Below are 21,073 nucleotides of genomic sequence, written 5' to 3'. Positions count from 1 at the left end.
CTTCACATGTATTACCATTGTGATCCTCCCAGGACCCAGTGGACTTTGGAATTGCTATGTTATCCATTTTACAGATGGGAAAATTGAGGCTTAGAGAAGTTAAGTGACTTGTCTCAAGGTCAGATAGCCAAGCAGAGGTAGAGCAGATGCTTGGGCCATGACTGCATGGTTCCCCGTTTCCCTGTTTTAACCAACATACCAATTTCTTGCCCCTTCTTCTCCATAAATAAGCAGAGACCTTTATGCTAGAGGTTTACACAAGCTTGACTTTCAACCTTTAAAGATTGAGATTTACTATTTCCATTTTACTTAACACAGTTCTTATTTCTTTTTCCAAGATAAATTAAACACTGAATAGCAAGGCTTAACTTCTAGTGCCACGGGATAACCGAAGGAGAAAACAGTTATAAAGGGCACATGGAGGTTGTAAAGCAATAGTCTGCAATTTTCAATTAATGCTACTGAACCCACTGGTCACAGAAACCTGTTCTCAGTGAATAAAAACAGATGTTACGGCTCAGAGGATCCAGAGAAATTGTTTTGTGTTTTGCTTTCTTGACTCAGTGATTTGCAGAATGTTTTTCTGACATCTCAGTTTGTCAGCATTTCCATAAAATTCCCAACAACTGATTCTAACCTCTGTTTCACTTTCTAATCAGTCCTAAAACAAAAATAACAACAATAACAAAAACATTGAAGAATATCATAATTACCCATAATAAGAAAGTGTTAGATAATTTTAAGAATACCTGTTTTATCACTGATTTAGCATTTGCTTAATTTTAATCAACGCATTACACAGTTACTCTGGTCATTTTCTTCATAAAATAAGATTTATAAATAATTAAATTACATATACACATATAGCATATATATGTTTGTAAATATAACACGTATGTGTAGTTCATACTCCAAAATTCTCCTACCAACAGAGCAATTTTGAGATCCTTTGAATCGTAAGGAGAAGGTTTAATTGGGCTGTTAATTTCATCCCACAGATTTAAATCCAAGGTCCTGAAAGACATTAAAACCTACCACCTTGAACTGATTATACCTTGGTATTCAATGAAACTAATTTACTTTGCAGATCAAAGTGTGTTCTCCACATATTTCTTTTAAAATTATGATTCAACAGAAATGCCTGGACTTTCTTTGATAATTTGAAAGTGCAGAAAATTATAAGCAGGCAGAAAAAAAACATAATTTCACCACACAGAAGTAAATATTGCTTTATTTTAATACCCTATAAAAGAAATTTATTATCCTAAATTTCTATTAATTTGACAAGATTTATTTCACCAGCTCATGCCTATTAGAGTGCTGAACTACCTCTTGAACCTGCTCGCATGTCTCCATAGTTATTCGCACAGCCTAGCCTCCAACCTGGCTGCCTTCTTTTGTCTTGTCTCCCTTCAGTCTTTTTCTGCACACTGTACCCTTGCTCAAATCACTTCAATGGCAACTACTGCTCTTGGGTGAAATGACCATCTCAAAAGAGCACCCAGAGGCAGTGTGGAATATCAGACCAATAATCCAAAGACGTCTGTCTGACTTTGCAGGGCTGTTCTCAGACTCAGGTGAGAAAAAAGGTATTTGAAGATGCCTATAAACTATAGTAAACTCCAAGTGTGAGTGGTTATTCGTTAGATCTTTGAAAGTAATGCCAATGTCAAGTGCTTTTTGTTGTTGTTTGTTTTGTTTTAGAAACAAAATAATTTTTATTTAATTTTTTGGTTTGATTTTAGAAAAATATGCACATTACTCATTATCAGAATTGTTTAAATCCAACTTAGCCTTTAAGATGCAACTAACAGAGAGTACTTTAAGTGAGAAAGCAGTGTTCTAATACCACTGATATTCTGCATAGTCTTGGAATGAGATCTAGTTCTCACCCAATTGAGAAATGAAAAGATACCTTTCCCTTACACACAGTTGTATGGGTAGTGTTATGGAAAAATTAATCTTTCAACTATTTATGCTAAAAAAATGAATGAAGCAATAATGAAAGTACCCTTTTTCTGACCTAGAAATATGCATACTTAGATGAGCGCACAAAGAATGATAATTTCCCCATTACATGACATACAATAAACACCTGCTTAGTCTGTGCTATGAGGGCTCTTAAACTTTGCAAATTTCACCAGTGGCTCCCAGTTGTCTCAATCTGACTTCCAGTTTTCAGAGATGAAACTGAGCAAGATAAACTGCATTATGAGAAAGTGGGAGCTGGGATTTTGATGACTTGGCCAGAGTATAACAAATATTCTTGTGAGTGAAAAGTTAACATACTCTTCCGTTCATTCTGGGTAGCTCAGTCATCAAAATGCAATGTCTTTTGTTTCTCATTCCAAAGATAATTCTTCTGATGCTTGATTTGTTTATTTTAAAATGTTAATCTTTGATGACCTGAGTGAAAGAGTTGGCATGGAAGAAAAACCTAGCAAAGCCATGAAGATTTGCCTTTGTATGCGTCGGGGTATCATTAGCAAACAGATGGAAACTCAAATTAGGGTAATTTTGGATGGTTTAAGAAAGAGACTGTGAAGGTTTAGGTGGCGGGTTAGGGAAAACAGGAGGGATAGTGGGGCTGTTAATATCCATAATCCCTAAAGCCTGAGGGGCGGAAGTCGCTACTGTGGTCCACAAGGAGAGTCTTCTAGGGAAGGCAACTTTGAGAGGCTTAGAGTCAAAGGACAAAGTCAGCTTGAATGACTGGATCATGCCCAGAGGGAGCGGACAGAATGAATACCTTACCTTACTCTTTCCTCCCCCACAGCTTTGCAGGGGCTCCCTACTGGCTGAACCCAATGGGAAACAAGGAGTAAGAGAGTCTGTTGTTGTAATCAATACGCCCCAGCCCCAGGGAGAAAGTAGGGTGGATTCGAAGGGGCAAATGGAAGATATTCAGCACAGCCTTTCATTGTAGTTTTAACTAGCATCTAACACAAAGGCTGGCACATGGCAGATGCTCCTAAAAATGAGTCAAATGAAAGGGTATATGAATGTATCTGTGACCTAAACTGAACACAGTAGTGTATTTCATTTTTTCCTGGTTATGTTTAAGTTCATGTAACAGATTGAATAACACATGGTGATTTCAAGAGTTTAATACAAATCCGTGATCTTATTCTCTCCGTCTAACTTTATATAGCCCTTTGTATTTCTCCAGTGGCACTTACTATCTTCTACCTTGTACAGAAACTACTGAACACTATCAGCCATCAAACTGTAAACTTCTCTCTCTCTGTCTCTTTCCCCCCTCTTCTCTCTCCCTCTCCCTCTCTTTTGAGCTGTAAATATACTTGCTTTCAATAAAGATTTGTAATGGCATCAATTCAAATATGAGGACTGTGTCATATCACACAATTTAAAATTTTCTGCATTTAATTTCCCAGCATTTATTTTTTCTAAAATTCACTAACGCACCTACTTTGTATCCAGCACGATACTGAGCACTTAGGTTTGAGGGATGAGTAAGCAAGGCCCTGTCTTCTAGGATTTACATTGGGAGAAGAGAGAAATGTAGATTAGCACTCATGATGTGAGTCTATGTGCAAGGGGAGTGGTACAAAATGATCTTTCTGCTGGTGGGGGACAAGGGTGAGAAGAGTAGAAAAGAGAAGAAAGACCAAAGCAGCAATAGCCTAAACACACACACACACACACACACACACACACACACACACAGTAGACTCTAGAGGAGTGAAATCAGCCTATGTTAGAAAGGGCTTTTGGAAAGCAGGATGCATTTTCTTATTTTCAACTTAGATTCCTACAGTACAATTACTTCCAATTAACATTCAAAAGATGCCCTGGCCACTAAGTCTGCCCAGTAACTGGGGCCAGAATGCGAAGAAACTGGGAAGCAAGGAAGACGTTCAGGGATAGAGTTTGTTGCTGATGTGAAAAAGATACCAACTGAAAGATTACCTCCTGAACAGAAGGGAGCTTTAGTCTTACCAAAATGAGAAGTAAGAAGTATGAAGTGTAACCCCAATTATTCAAAACTATGGAGAAGAAAGCGCGGGGTGTAGGAAGTAATAATATTCTGCTTTCTTTGCTGACTAAAATAAGTGTGAAATAGTGGGAAGGACGTTGTCTCTGCCACTTATCTATGTGACTTTAGCAAGTTTCTTAATCTGTTTGTGACTCATTTCTTAACCTGAACAAGCATGGATGGAGTTACTCACCTCGCAGGACTGGTTGGGAAGACTGGCACAGCGGTGGACAACTTGCTTTCAGTGCCCAGTATTGCTCAGCATTACTGTAACCTTATCTAACATATCTCTACCTTGGGAAAGGATTCAGGGTGCTCAGACCGTATCACATCACCACTCCTACTAAAGTTATTTGTGTACAGCTTTTTGACTGCACTGAAGAGCCTCACCCAGCTTTGAATGGCATCAGACCAACTGCAATATTTGAAGAGCCAAATCGCATAAATTCTCAATTTTTCCACTGCATAAGAAATGCTAACCTCTTGTCTTAGAAGGCAGTGCTAGCTAGTGGAATCCCACTGTCCCAGGGATAAGACAGGGGCATAGACGTGTTGGAGGGGATTCTGGTGATCTCTGAAAGGCTTATTAGCTAAAATGAGAGACCACTTCTGACTGTGCTTTCAAATCAGTATTAAACTGAAGATGGCTAAATGAACTTTATTTAGCCTGAAGACATTCCTCAGCATTTTCTCCCACAGGTGGCATCAAGGTGGAGTTTCCGCTGTGGCCCTTGGCCTAAAGGCTAATCTCTTTATTTTGATGCCAGCTCTTCTGCCAACTAAATATTATTAATGTTAAGTTCTACATGTCTGATAAGAAGAGACCTTTTCTACAGTGAACCACTTCACAAAGGGTTTCTTTTCTTCTTATGGACATATCTTTTGTAATTTGAAGAACATAATTAGAGATAATTAATGCTTTATACATAATGAATGTATTGAAGCATATTCGTAGATTCAAAATGTGTCAGTAGCTATCTGATTTACATTTCAGATTAAAATATATTATACTCTACTTTAGCAGGAAACAAGTTATTATAATGACCAAAACGATCTGATTTAAATTTTAAGAAATTTCAAATAAGCAAGGACTCAAAGATATTGCTCATAAAAAGTTAAAAAGAGGGCAGATTATAGAATAAAGACATTTCACTTCATATATTTTAATAGATACAGTCATTTTTTTTTTTGTTTTTGCTTTATGAGCCATTTGTAACTTAGACATAAAAAATCCCCTTTGTCTTTAAAGCATTTTTGATTTAGGCTCCTCAAGCTGTAATAAATGCTCAGGTAAGGAAACAGAATATGACACAGGATAGGTCAGCAATTAATCATTCTATGCCTCATTCCAAATTGTGTTATCCATTGAAAAGAATTCTACTTAATATGTTAAAGTTTTATACATTTTTCACTGTCTGCTACTGCATGAAATATTCAAAGAGCCCTTGGTATAATGAAATAGCTGTTAGAGAAGCTTTTTTTAAAATGATGATGAATATTGTAATTAAGATTCAAGAAATGAATTTTGTACCAGCTTCTAAAACTGTAAGTAACACATTTTTGAGAAACCACAATAAAAAAGTATAAATTTTCAAGCTAACTACCCAATTTAAGCCATAGGGCCAACTCCAAGAGAAGAACATGGTAATTACTTTAAATATTAAAATAATTTCTACTAATGTTACACAAAATAGTTAACAGTGCAAGGAACTCTAAGGTACTTTTAAACACTACCTATTAGTGGTGATATGGTGAATTTTGCTTTAAAAGCAAAACAAACATTTTTTCCTCATAAAAATATACTGTGGATATGCTTGACACGTTGGGATTTTAAAATTAAGAATGCAAGTATATTCTTTCCTGGACAGTTTCTGAACCCAGAATGCCTTCCTCTTTCTACCTCCTCATGACTCAGTTTTCCCACTGACTGTTCTGCCTTTCCGGTCTTCCCAAGGCAAATTTTTCCCTCTTCTAACATGACATGTTACATCACTTCGCACGTTGTTTCAGTCTAGTATTAGAGCAGGGTGTCCCAACCTCAGCACTACTGCCACCTGGAGACTTTAGATAACTTCTTGTTGTGGACTGTCCTGTGCACCGTAAGACGTTTAGCAGCCTCCCTGCTCTCCCCCAACTAGATACCAGTAACATGACCACCGCTCCCAGATGAGACAAGCAGAGCTCTTCAGATATTTGTAATTAATTGCCCTGGGGGGACAAATTCACCTCTGCTTGAGAACCACCATATTAGAGCACCTGGTGTACATAACACTATGTTCAGCTTTGAATATATGCCCCGTGGTGTGGGACTTCATTCAGAGGTGATGCTCAGTAAATATTTGTTAAGTGAATGCAGCATAATATGGTGTTTTCTTACTGCAGTACCTTGCTAGGCTAATAAACATGACACTCTTATGAATCGAACTCTCAGTTTCACTTGAGGACTTAAGAATACTTCCCTATCCGTTTGGCATTTGTTTATTTTCCAATATTTGGAATAGAAAGAGGAGAGAAGACAGGGTTTTTCCAAACTGATGGACTTCATTTGAACTCTGGGCACAAAAATTTCTAATGAAACTCTATCCTTTTTTTTTTTTTTTTATTACTGGAGAAAGAGGATATCTAAATCTATTCTAAAAAGAGATCAGAGAAAGAGGAAAGGAAGGTGAAAATGGAGAGAATGGAGCAAGGGAAAAAAAGAGGAATAAAATAAAGAATAAGTGAGCAATATACAGCAAGTTTTTCTATACTCACACGCCCATTTGTGTAAAAACTGAATTAAAAATATTTTTAAAGAATGTCTTTCAGTTTGAAGACAGTGAAAAAATAATTCATTAATTATTCATTGTTTTTTCCCCATATATTTAATGTTACAATTAATTTGCTAACACAGATCAGGAAAAAACAGAAAGGAGAAAGAGATGTGAAAGAACATTTTAACAAGAGAGAGGGAAAGAAGAAAACGGAGTAAGGGAAGATTTTATGAGGATACGAGAACGAAATATGGATGCTTTAAAAAGCACAGTTAAATTTCTAAAGGATTCCAAGTTCTTTTACACAACATGTTGATTAAGTAACACCTGAATGATGTTTCATTAATACTTGTAGAGTATGAGTTAGAAATGAAGGAGACCAAAAATCAGTTTGTGTTTTGTGAGTCATAAAGTAAATGAAATATGTAAAATTTGTTTCCAAATAATGTTCACTACTTTATAAGTTGAGTTTCTCTAATTAGTTCTATATTCCTAACTTAAGAAATCGTGAGAGAAAAAGCTCAAGTAATGGGGAAAACATTCATTCAGGGCATTTGGCCTTTATAATTTAATTAGCATCGAGAAGATGCAGGCATAATGGTTAAGAGCCCAGGATTTAGATCTAGAGGAGCTGACCTGGAATCTGGATCCTCACTTTCCAGCAGTGTGACCCTGGATTTGGGTTCCCCCGGGAGCAGAAAGTTGAGACAAGCATTCCATGGTAAATGGTCCATCTGGGAAGGCATGCTCCCTGAAGGGGTGAAGATTCATCTCACAGGGGAACTCTGGAGTTGGCGTAGAATTCATTTTAGAGTTGTCCCAACTGAGGAAGCTGACGTTTTGTCTGTTTTTTAATCTGCCAGCTTCCTGTCTTTCACTGGTTGAGGGCTGCTTCCTGGGGATCTGACAGCCCAGCTTACCCTGAATGGGGCTCCTCAGGCAGAGGGTAGCAGGGGTTTGCAGTGTGCAGCACTAGCTCCCATTTCAAATTTTATATTTGAAAGATACCATAACACCAGTATGGTCTTTCTAAATTGTATTAACAAAATATAAATTAGATTAACAAAAATTAAACATAATAAATATTCGTGGGTATTTGGTACTGAGCCAAGTTCTAGAAAATTATTTGAATAATTGCAACAATATTTACACTGGGAACTGAGACTTCATTTGGTCATTTTGGACTCCCCTTCCTGATACGAGGATAGCAGGTACAAAAAAGGGAGAGTTGATCCTACTATTAATTGTAAATGCGCATCTTCAGGGAGGATACCAAAGGAATCCAAGGGGGTGGCACCCAAGTTCCTCTCTTTCAACACACCCCATGTCAAATGTTCATAGAAGAGTGGAGCAGCCCATGTAAATAAGGCCCTCGAGAATTCAACAACTTTTCTATGTTTCTCTGTCAGTTAAAGAACCCTAGAAGCTGAGGTTCCTTAGAAGCCAAAGGAAATATGGGCTGGCCCCGGGCATTTGGAAGTCATACATACAACCCATGATAGGGACTGTTATAGAAATGGGGATTGCATCCTTTAATATGTTCTATTTTGGGGTATGTCATACAGAATTCTAACATTCAGTGAATTTTCCTCTATCATCTCTCCTTTCCCTATTTTATAAGGGATATGGTGCAGTTGCTAACTTTATTATTCACTCTATGGTAATGAGTATTGCGATAGGATTACGATAGAATTGGAAGAAAGGAACTGGATAAAAACTCAGAAACACTGCATCCATTAATTGATGAGACTTGGCTCGCCTCTGTTTTTGATTGAACAATGGTTATGTTCTATTAGGCAGCAGAGTTTCTCTCTTCCTCCTCCCTTCCCCCCAGTTTGAAAGTATAAGCAAGTATTTGAGCAGGTAGAAAGGAGAATTGTAGTGAGAGGGCAGGTGATTGATAGTGGAGAAGTCCCCATTATCACCAAAGACGTGGAAAGCATATATGAGCTGCGGTGGGGCCCGCTGGAGGAAGCTGGGCGGCAGCCTTCTGGCTGGGACCCCATTCCAGAGGGCTGGACACTAGGAGCAGACACTCAAGGAGCAGGAAGCCACGGTAGGTGCTGCAGGAGGCAAGAACTGAGGGCTCCCTGAAGGGAGCTGAGCAGATAGGAGGATCCCTAGCACGGGGCCCTCAGGAAGCAGGTACTGGACGCAGCTGTACAGGGGGCATTAAAGACATCTCCCTCCTCCCCTTCAGTTTCTGCCCCCAAAACCCTGAAGCAGAGAGGGATCTAGAAGATGAGGAGGCCGGGGGAGCAAAGGGCACTTCAAGTCCCCTTCACACCTCAGGTCCTTTGGGCCTGATCATGCTGGGCTGGGGGGCAGTTGGAGGGATGACAAGGGAGTGAGGGAGGAGATGGAAATAGTTTCCTCTTGGCATGGTTGAAGGTAACTGTCAGAGAAAAGGCAACCCATTTCATATCCATAGCCTACCAATTTCAATTATGCAAAAAAAAAAAAAAAAATTGTGTACTTAGAAAAAGCCAGAAAAGGGGAGTAAAAAAACAAAAAGAAAGACCAAGATGAAAATAAGTTATGTTGTCAGGGATATTAGGATTATGAATCCTCTTATTCCCCCCCGCTATTTATTTTTGATGTTGCCAAACAATTCATACAAAAGAAAATCAACACGTGTGCCAAATTCCATACACCACAATTGATATACATATGTAGTTTTTTTGGTGTAACATCTATGTTGAAACACGGGTTGTGTGTATATACACATAATGTATACCTATAAAAGCAGAGCTAAGTTTTTATGCACTCACATTCTTTGGGAATAAAGCAACGACACTATTCTGATAAGATGTGTTAGAATTGCATTCATATTTACACAGTTTAGAAAACCTTGAGGGATCATGGGTTCAAGGAGTAATGTATATCTTGACAAGGCTTTATGACTCAACTCTTTTCTCCTTTCTGGAACCATCCTAAAATGTAAGCTGGGTTTGAAGATCACATTAAGAGGAGGATTTATAGCATTTAGTCGGATACTATCAGAAAGCACAGAGCATAATATTAAAGACAGGTCAAGCACCTACCTAGCACCTACCTACCTTGGCATTATCTTCCATGTAATTAGAAAAATGAAAATATCCATGACGAAACATAGACAAGTCTGGGGCATTTTCATCAGAGGAAAAAGATCCGTATGCTTCCTTTGAAGGAGCTCTCATGAATGAAGATAGTGTCCTCTTATTTCTTTTTATTATATCTGGGAGGCAATTTATTATGTTCTAGAGTTTGAGCCTGCATTTGGCTTTTTTTTTTTTTTTTTGACTCAGAGGGACATTTTCAATAATCTCTCAGAAATGCCAGATCTTAAATACATGGAATTACCGAAATATAATAAATCACAAAGCAACTTGAAAGAAAGGTTAACAGTAATATCCTAGAAGCTTATGAGGTGGGAGCTTTGCCACATGCAACAGATCTGAGTTGCCAATAAAATACTTGGCTCTTGGCTCATTTCAAAGTAAGTTAGAATTTTTCTCATATAAAATTAGGATTAAATGATGTTGCCCTCCTGAAAACCCGATAGCAGAGATTTTTGCATTTGAAGGCAGGATTTGGGGAATTATGCTCTTACTTTGGAAGGTACCAAGACCAACAAACACTAACTCTTTTGTTCTAAATTGAGAATATCACAGTTATGGAAATTCAAAACTAGGCTTTACTAAATTTTATGAAATTAGAATCAACAGCAAGGGTCAACCACCCTATATAGTTTTAGTACTGAGCATATCCCAGTGTTATTGAAATTATAAAATAATTTGCTAAAGATTGGGCAATTTTCTATGAATAATAATTACCCATTCTTATTGCTGCTTTAATTTACTATAGTCAAATTAGAGATATTATTTATAATGATTTCTATGTTGAAGTTTAGTTGTGTTCAGTTTACTTATTCTCACATCCAATGTGTTACTTACTCTGTGAGGTCTGAGTGTCTATGAATTTCTTTATCAAGGCATCAGTTGTTTGGGTATAAAGACTGAGAGCGTATCTCAGAGACTGAAGATCTGGGCTTTTCTCCAAGAAATTCTTTTTCAGGCCATTTCCTCCTGCATGAAAGTATTGCTAAAAAGAAAAAAATAATGTAAGCAGAGGCATTTAGAAAGAAGTATTAGATGAAGGATTTTATTGCCATAATCGTGAGGCTCAAATGGAATAATACAGTATGATCAACATGAGGTAGATACAAAGAAATAGCACCAGATGGCCATTGCCAAGTCATCACCATGTAGTTCAGGTTCCCTCAGTATCTCTGAAGGGTTGCTCTGCATCACAGACATCAGATCCTCGCAGCTTAAGACTTTTCCTCTCATTCAACACTTAAGTTAAAGAAATGGGATCGTGAAGATGCAGTGGCCAGCATGCTTACAGAATGCCAGGTTTAGATACTGTGTCAACTTGGTTGTTGACTTCTGTTTCCAGAACATGAGAAAAACATCCAGGGTTGTCAAATTTCATAAAGAAGGTATCTCCTGGTCATGTATTTTCCAGATACTAGTCTGCAATTCTAGGACAGGTGCCCACTGCTCCCATCTTCCCCATGATCTAATCACACAATGGTGCACACATAGGCCAACCTGAGGATGCAGAGTGGTCCTTGGATAATCCAACATCTCCTGAACCTTGTGTCTGAGAAATGCAATGAAACACAGAGCTTCTTTCTTCTTCTTCTTTTGCTCTTGTCATCCAGCAAACTCAAAGCATTGCAATATTTATAGGTAAGATAATAGACAACATATATATTTGACAATAAATGAGGTGATTGAGGGATATGAGCATTTCTAATGCTGCAGGTATTAAGCACAGACATCACTTTGGAGGGCTCACTAGAGACACGTGATAGGACTAAGGATGTTATTTCCCAACCATTTATAGATGATAATGTGTTTATAGTATTCTATTAATGTTAGATAAATGGTTCTCTCTCTCTCCCTGTACCAACAATGCTAAACTACACCCTCATTGCAACCTGCCTCGTACGATCTAGGATTCTCACAGAAGGGTATGTTTTGGAAAAGCTCAACAAATGATTCTGATACACTCTCCTAAATGGATATATGTTATCCCTCTATCCCACTTCTTAAAAATTTCTGAGGTGAAACATGTCAGTGAACTGAAAATTCATAATTGTCTCAGTTTTCTTCCCTAAGTAGAAACACACTCTGAGCATTTGTAGGCATCTGAGTGTAATTTCAGAGACCGTAATGTAGAGAAGACTAAGGGCACAGGCCTGAGGATGTAGGCAATGGTGATATGATCTGAAGAAAGTTGGCTACAACTGCAGACACCCTCCTCCCAAAGAAAAACCCATGGCCACTTACATTTCCATTCCACTCCAGCTGGGTGCACTGTCAAAACACAAGCTGCACCTAAAGCTACCTATGGTTATGAAGAGGGGGCACAGCAAAATGGGAAGAGCCTTTTCTTATTTTTAAAGAGTCAACAAAGCTGTAATATTTAAACTTGTTCTGTACCTTGATCTTCTTATATAAATGTTAAAATATTTTCACATGTAGAAAGTATTTATTGAAGACTGAGAGTCTGGAATTGTTTCAGGTGCCTTGGTGGATGAAAACAAAATATCAGAGTTCCTTTCTTTAGGAAAGGTGATATGATACTTAAAGTGGAAAAATATTAAATGAGTGTATTGAGAGTGGAAGGTTTCACTTGGATTTGTTTTTCCTGGAGGAGTGGTGGGGTGAGCTCTGGAGCTCTGTTTACGTAATGACCCAGGGAAGTATCAGATGAAATAACATACCCTAACTGTAAAGAGTAGTGGGATAAACTGAACCGGGACTAGGTGGCATCTGTGGAGGGGAAGGCATTCTCCCTCTCAATGTTTCCCAGACAAACTTCAGTTTTATCAAACCTGAGCATAAGTGCTGGAGGACTAAACTAGTAAAGTACAGGAAGAATAACGAGCAGCAGCTACAATGATGTTTCACGATCTCTTGGCAACTGAGAGTTGTCAGAAATGCAAATTAATTATTTCTGGTGGGATGAAACTGATGACTGTTTTGTGGCTAGATCTGTTTTGCCTCTATTTGTAAATTTATTTCAGCTTTCCTCATTGCTTATCTTTATGTGTGGTTCTTGGAAATCTTCTTTGAGCCAGTTATAAGATCTTACTGGTTCCCTCATTAATTGATGAGTTAAATAATATTTAGGACAAGTTTTATAACTGCATGAATGTCACAGTTATACTCTAATTTTTTAAATTAATTTTTATCGGAGTATAGTTTATTTACAATGTTATGTTAGTTTCTGCTGTACAACAAAGTGAATCAGTTATACATATACATATATCTACTCTTTTTTATATTCTATACCAATATAGGTCATTACAGCGTACTGAGTAGAGTTTCCTGTGCTCTACAGTAGGTTCTTATTAGTTAACTGTTTTATATATAGCAGTGTGTATATGTCAATCCTGAACTCCCAATTTATCCCTCCCCCCCCTTCCCCCTTGGAAACCATAAGTTTGTTTTCTACATCTGCGACTCTATTTGTTTTGTAAATAGGTTCATTTGTACCATTTTTTAAAAAGATTTCACATACAAGCAATATCATATGATATTTGTCTTACTCTGTCTTACTTCACTCAGCATGACAATCTCTAGGTCCATCCATGTTGCTGCAAATGGCACTATTTCATTCTTTTTCATGGCTGAGTAATATTCCATCGTATGTATGTGCCACATCTTCTTTATCCATTCATCTGTCGATGGACGTTTAGGTTGTTCCCATGTCTTGGCTATTGTAAATAGTGCTGCAATGAACATTGGGGTACATGTATCTTTTTGAATTATGGTTTTCTTTGGATATATGCCCAGGAGTGGGATTGCTGGATCATATGGTGGTTCTACTTTTAGTTTTTGAAGGAACCTCCATACTGTTCTCCATAGTGGCTGCATCAATTTACATTCCCACCAACAGTGTAGGAGGGTTCCCTTTTCTGTGTTTTTTTTTTTTTTTTTTTTTTTAAATTAACAATTTTTCCTCCTCATTTTTTTTTTTTTTAAATTTTATAGCTACTTTTATTTTTATTTATTTATTTATTTTTGGCTGTGCTGGGTCTTCGGTTCGTGTGAGGGCTTTCTCTAGTTGCGGCAAGCGGGGGCCACTCTTCATCGCGGTGCGGGGACCGCTCTTCATCGCGGTGCGCGGGCCTTTCACTATCGCGGCCCCTCCCGTTGCGGGGCACAGGCTCCAGTCGCGCAGGCTCAGTAGTTGCGGCTCACGGGCCCAGTTGGTCCGCGGCATGTGGGATCTTCCCAGACCAGGGCTCGAACCCGTGTCCCCTGCATTAGCAGGCAGATTCTCAACCACTGCGCCACCAGGGAAGCCCCCCCTTTTCTGTGTTTTTTAATCACAGTTTCAATTTCAGTACTTGTGATTGGTCTGTTCATATTTTCTAATTCTTCCTGGTTCAGTCTTAGAAGGTTGTATCTTTCTAAGAATTTGCCCATTACTTCTAGGTTGACTATTTTATTGGCATATAGCTGCTTATAGTAGTCTCTTATGATCCTTTGTATTTCTGCGGTGTCAGTTTTAACTTCTCCTTTTTCATTTCTAATTTTATTGATTTGAGTCCTCTCCATCTTTTTCTTGACGAGTCTGGCTAATGGTTTATCAATTTTGTTTGTCTTCTCAAAGAACCAGCTTTTAGTTTTATTGATCTTTGCTATTGTTTTCTTTGTTTCTATTTCATTTATTTCTGCTCTGATCTTTATGATTTCTTTCCTTCTGCTAACTTAGGGTTTTGTTTGTTCTTCTTCCTGTAGTTCCTTTAGGCATAACGTTAGATTGTTTGAGATTTTTCTTGTTTCTTGAGGTAGGATTGTATTGCTATGAATTCCCTCTTAGAACTGCTTTTGCTGCATCCCATAGGTTTTGGATCATCGTGTTTTCATTGTCATTTATCTCTAGGTATTTTTTCATTTCCTCTTTGATTTCTTCATTGACCTCTTGGTTATTTTAGTAACATATTGTTTAGCCTCCATGTGTTTGGGTTTTTTACATTTTTTCCCTGTAATTTATTTCTAATCTCATGGTGTTGTGGTCGGAAAAGATACTTGATATGATTGCAGTTTTCTTAAATTTACAGAGGCTTGATTTGTGACCCAAGATGTGATCTATCCTGGAGAATGTTCTGTGTGCACTTGAGAAGAAAGTGTAATCTGCTGTTTTTGGATGGAATGTCCTATAAATATCAATTAAATCTATCTGGTCTATTGTGGCATTTAAAGCTTCTGTTTCCTTATTAATTTTCTGTCTGGATGATCTGTCCATTGGTGTAAGTGAGGTGTTAAAGTCCCCCATTATTATTGTGTTGCTGTCGATTTCCTCTTCTATAACTGATAGCATTTGCCTTATGTATTGAGGTGCTCCTATGTTGGGTGCATATATATTTATAATTGTTATATCTTCTTGGATTGATCCCTTGATCATTATGTAGTCTCCTTCCTGGTCTCTTGTAACATTCTTTTAAAGTCTATTTTAGATGATATGAGTATTGCTACTCCAGATTTCCGTTGGTTTCCATTTTCATGGAATATCTTTTTCCATCCCCTCACTTTCAGTCTGTATGTGTCCCTAGGTCTGAAGTGGGTCTCTTGTAGACAGCATGTATATGGGTCTTGCTTTTATATCCATTCAGCAAGCCTGTGTCTTTTGGTTGGAGCATTTAATCCATTCACATTTAAGGTAATTATTGATATGTATGTTCCTATTACCATTTTCTTAATTGTTATGGGTTTGTTTTCGTAGGTCCTTTTCTTCTCTTGTGTTTCCCATTTAAAGAAGTTCCTTTAGCATTTGTTGTAGAGCTGGTTTAGCGGTGCTGAATTCTCTTAGCTTTTGCTTGTGTGTAAAGCTTTTGATTTCTCCATCAAATCTGAATGAGATCCTTGCCAAGTAGAGTAATCTTGGTTGTAGGTTCTTCCCTTTCATCACTTTAAATATATCATGCCACTCCCTTCTGGCTTGTAGAGTTCCTGCTGAGAAATCAGCTGTTAACCTTATGGGAGTTCCCTTGTATGTTATTTGTCATTTTTCCCTTGCTGCTTTCAATAATTTTTCTTTGTCTTTAATTTTTGTCAATTTGATTACTATTTGTCTCAGCGTGTTTCTCCTTGGGTTTGTCTTGCCTGGGACTCTGTGCCTCCTGGACTTTGGTGGCTATTTCCTTTCCCACGTTAGGGAAGTTTTCAACTATAATCTCTTCAAATATTTTCTCTGGTCCTTTCTCTCTCTCTTCTCCTTCTTGGACCCCTATAATGCAAATGTTGGTGCATTTAATGTTGTCCCAGAGGTCTCTTAGGCTGTCTTCATTTCTTTTCATTCTTCTTTCTTTATTCTGTTCCACAGCAGTGATTTCCACCATTCTGTCTTCCAGGTCACTCATCCGTTCTTCTGCCTCAGTTATTTTGCTACTGATTCCTTCCAGTGTATTTTTCATTTCATTTATGTATTTTTCATCTCTGTTTGTTTGTTCTATAACATTTCTTGCATCTTCTCAATCTTTGCCTCCATTCTTTTTTCAAGGTCCTGGATCATCTTCACTATCATTATTCTGAATTCTTTTTCTGGAAGGTTGCCTATCTCCACTTCATTTAGTTGTTTTTCTGGGGTTTTATCTTGTTCCTTCATCTGGTACATAGTCCTCTGCCTTTTCATTTTGTCTAAGTTTCTGAGAATGTGTTTTTTGGTCCACAGGATGCAGGATTGTAGTTCTTCTTCAAAAGTCAACTTTAAATAGGGTTTCTCCATTGGCCTCTGTAGCAGCTTGCACATACTGATTAAGTTGTTAGCTGTCTGTTTCAGAGCTGTTGCCTTTCTCCCTTTATTTTCAAATAAATACTGTTGATTTGGCTCAGTGTTGGCAGGTAAATGTAATGTCTCTAAGGCCAACCATGCCAGCTGCAGCAGATCATTGTAATTCTGTTTCTTGTGCCATGTTCTATCCTTTTAATTTACAATTGAAACTACCTGCAACTGGTATGACTAATCCAGTCCAATTAGAATTTTAGTATTTAAGAAAGTTAATATTTTCATCGGTACTTGTGCAGAGGTTGAAGGATTTCACATTATTTTAAATAATTAAAAAATAAACTAAATAATTGAAATACAGTACTTTAATTTAAAAAGAACTAATCTCTCTGTAGGAATATTACCTGTTTTGGCTTGCTGCATTTTCCTACACCTTGTTAACATTTAGTGAAATAATGAAACATAGAAGCAAGGACACTGATTTTAGAGTTTGGAATCTTTTCTCAACTCTGCCAATTACAAGCAACTCTGTGGCCTTAGGCAAACAAGTTAAACCTGCTTAGCCTCTGCTTTTTCATCTGTAAAATGTGAATGATCATTCTTGATGTACTTAACACCCAGGATGTTTATAAGGATCAGGAGAGATAATTTACGTATATGAAAGATGATTGAAATAATGCACAACATTATTTCAGTCTATAGTCTACAAATTCCATAGCATTCTCTCCTTCAGTTCTCACTTTCTCATGTCCAGCTTATTTGCTTAAATTCAGATGAAAAGGAATTAAGGATCATGTTTTTGGCAGCCTGGGTAGCATCTACTGCTTCGGTATAAGAATATCTTTCTCATGAAGTCTCTGCCTTACAGTATTCCCTTTGCTGAGCTCCCAGCAGACATTGAATCACTAGCTCTTGAGGCTACAATTCTTTTAAGTACTCCTCTTTCTCCTGAATTCCTTTGCAGTCAACATTACAGTTAGTGCCTTGTAGTACAGTCAGGGCGAATCTCAGAATCAGAAAAGATAAAAGGGTCTCAAAGCAGGTAAAGCAGGTGTAGCATGGGGACCCCAGAGAAAAAGTTGGCATCACAGAAGCTGGGAAATAAGGAGACTGAAGACCTGACCTCAGACTCTGAGGTTCAGAAGGGCCAGGGTCAGACTCTGGTCCTGGAGAACAAGATAATGACATGGATCCATTTGCTGGATCTTGGACACCAGGCAGTAGTTTTTTCCTAAAGAGCAAGGCAAGTGTCTGGTGGCTGAGGCTGAACTAAAGTATCATTGGATGACCTGGGAAGGAAGATGGGATAGTTGAGCTGTCAACATGTAGATCAGGGGGATCTGCTTGCGGATCAGGATTGTCCCAGAGTTTGGGCAGAACTAGTCCTGTGGGAGGTGGTCATTTGTCCCCACCAAGAAGAATTAGAGAAAGGCTGGTGTTAGGAACAGGAGCCAGGTCTGTCAGTACATTGAATGCCATTCTCTATTTTCACAGAACATATTTTTCTTGTGCTCTCAGAGTCATCCATTGACCTTATAAAATCTATGAAGGGCTGAATTCTGATTTTAAAAATCTTACTTTTTTTTTTTTTTTTTTTTTTTTTTTTTTTTTACTGTTCATGGTGTGCCTTGGAGTTATTTTTTCTACTAGCACTTCCTTATTTGTAGCCATTAGTGCTGCTATAACTCCATAGGATCAGTCATTTCTTATTCATATTTTTGAAAATTATTTTCAAAAAGAACAGGTTTTTTATCTTTTCCTTTTTCTTCATGTTTACCATTTTAAAAAATAATTTTGCAAAATGCTTATACTTCCAGCCCATACTCTGGCTGCATCTTTAGAAACTCCATCACTGTCATCTCACTGCTGAAATTCACACTCGCCACTTTCCACCAGGTGTCACAAAATAGTTACCTCACAAATTTTATTTTGCAGTTTCTGACACTGAAGCAGCAAAATATGTCCTCTTATTAAATGCTGAAACTACAAAAGTCATGAAGTAATAGTTTTTTGAAGGTGTCCAATTGTTATACAAATAGAACTCTGTTTTAATGACTACCGTTGCAGTGTCTATTTCTATCCAGTGAGATTATTCTGTGCTCGGAAAATGGCTTGTGGTAGCTCACAGTTCTTTGTTACACTATTCACATATCCTTGATAATAGATGCTTCCCCAAGTGAAGTATTGAGACATTGGACACAGTCCAAATTTAGGAGGTGAATTAATTTTTCACTTTAATAAACTTTCACATATAAATATAAAATGTATGTATATAAATCTATAAAGAATCATATGAAAACAAAGAACTTCTAAGTTATGTTTTGAGATCTGCCTATATTTAGCCCACAATCCAATAACTTTTGGTCAACCTTTGGCTATGAAAAATTGATGCACACAATGCAATGCCTTTGCGTTTTCAGCAGAAAACTAAATTACTGTCCTTACTGAGAGAGAAGAGAAAATTGCTGTTTCCAAAACCATTTCAGCAAACATAGAAAACACAAACAGAAATTCTGTTAATCCTAAATCCCCTGAATTATCTATTTAACTGGGCTTTGGGGGTACATGTCTTTCTTTGAAAACACCTGTTAAACATAAATTTCATACACATTTTCTAAAGGTAGACAAAGGAAGCAACTCTAAGGGCAGAGCAATATGGATGTAATAATGACATAGTATGGCCTAAGTCTGACACACTCCCAGAATGTATGTGTACAACTGTCTACTGTGTCTATGGATGGCACAGCTCTACAGACATGCATCTGGGGGTACCTTTCTCTGAGGGTACACAGAGAACTCTGGATCCATATCCAGGGACACTATAACCTTACCTTGATGGTAGCCAGGACCACCTCCATTATAGCACACCGTCTCCGTGTCAGACCCTTGGTATCCTCTCGAATCATGTGCTCCTGGAAAACAAACAAGTGAAAAACTGCTTATAAAATTACCAGTTCATTTATTTAACAACTGTTTTCAAACAAAATCTGTATATAATCCCTGTATGCAGATATTTCCCATTTGAGATATCTTTTTCATGTGGACACATTTTAGAGGATGATTTTGTCAGATATTTAATAAGAATCCATTTTGCCAAAAGAAGAAATGCTTTTGAATGTTTTAATTTTAAAATGCTTTTAAATGTTTACTTAAAAAGCAGTGCTTTGATTCATAGGTGGCTTTATTTTTCACCTGCAAGCTAATGGTAGGGGAAAAAAAAAAGAGATAAACCTAGAAAATGTGTGTCCAAGCTATTCCACCTTAATTCCTGCTTTCTGTTCTGTCACACAGAGGAAGGTCCATCATGTAAGAGATTTAGGAGGTAAATTTTAGCCTCATTCAATTATCACTGATAAAACCTACTTTAAGTACAATGCTCCCACTTTATTTTCTTTCTAGGATATCCTCAATACTTAGTCATTACCAGGAAAATTCCTAAAGAATTAACTGATTTTGGCTCTGGAGATTTTCTATATTTTAAAGTCATTTTTCAATGTTTTGGAACTGATTTCCATATTAGCAATGCATTTTCCTCATTGTTCACTATGAACTCTCTCTTTATTTAAAACTATTTTAGGGAAATGATGATAGAAAGTTGAAGACAACAATAAAGGAACTTTGTGTAAAAGAAAAATTTAGAAATTCCTGACCCCCATATTGATATAATCTCCCCAGGGCGTCCACTATTCTATGTCAACAACATTCAGCAAATATTTATTGAGTGCTTATTATGTGCCAGCACTGTTCTAGGTGACAGATATATTGTTTCATAAAAGAAAGACTTTTGTCCTCCTGGAGCTTAAATTCTAACTTATGTAAGTGTCTCTTTATGAATTAGAAGGAAAGCCGATGTAGCTCTGAGAATGCATGACTTGGTCAAGGGATCAGTGCTTTTGGTCAGTAATAAAAGGTGCTTCTTTTTCTACGGGGCACAGGTGCACATCAATACATGTGGCTTAGCAAGTGTTGCACGGGCCCTAACTCGGCCGTCATTCACTCCCTTAGTGGGACAGTTTTGTGCAATGTACAAATTGTAGAGTCACAGCCAGTGGCTCATCCTTCTATTCTAGCCTTTGTCTTACTCTGTCATTTAGTAGATGCCATGACTTTCCGAAGATAATCTATATGTTTTACTCACTTCTGCAGACTTTCTGAAGATAATCTATATGTTTTACTCACTTCTGCAGACTTTCAGTGCCTATCTCTCTTGGCAATTATCACCTGCTAGGCCCTCAATATGTTTTTGGTAATTGAATTGTACTTCTTCAGCATATCCTAAATGATTCAATATGCTTGAATGGAATCACACTCCTCTGAATATTGTTGAAAACATGGTATAATGCTGGATCCATGATATACACTTCTGCATCTCACTGCCTCTTTCTCTGATATAGGGATTTCAACACAAACATATGAGTCCATTTAATATTTTAAAAATATTTAAAAAACGGGTAGTTAGAATATTAAACTACCCATTGAGACCAAAAAAAATGATGGAAAATTTTTGCCAAATTATAGAGAGAAATGCTTTACT

The 21,073-nt window shown here is 37.5% G+C and overlaps 1 protein-coding gene across 2 annotated transcripts in view; it reads right to left on the bottom strand.

Annotated features, from left to right (window-relative positions):
• The window catches only part of UNC13C (unc-13 homolog C), a 589,653-nt gene that overhangs the window by 37,943 nt on the left and 530,637 nt on the right, over window positions 1-21,073 (bottom strand). For both annotated transcript variants that reach the window (XM_068536284.1, XM_068536278.1), the window contains 2 exons: window positions 19,371-19,451; window positions 10,686-10,833 (listed from right to left, as the gene is read on the bottom strand). In XM_068536284.1, coding sequence (XP_068392385.1) covers window positions 10,686-10,833; window positions 19,371-19,451 — 229 coding nt within the window. The remainder of the gene's footprint in view (window positions 1-10,685; window positions 10,834-19,370; window positions 19,452-21,073) is intronic.

Source organism: Eschrichtius robustus, chromosome 1, assembly GCF_028021215.1.
Source record: "Eschrichtius robustus isolate mEscRob2 chromosome 1, mEscRob2.pri, whole genome shotgun sequence".
In the NCBI taxonomy this organism is placed as follows: domain Eukaryota; kingdom Metazoa; phylum Chordata; class Mammalia; order Artiodactyla; family Eschrichtiidae; genus Eschrichtius; species Eschrichtius robustus.
This window is presented reverse-complemented; position numbering and strand designations above follow the sequence as displayed.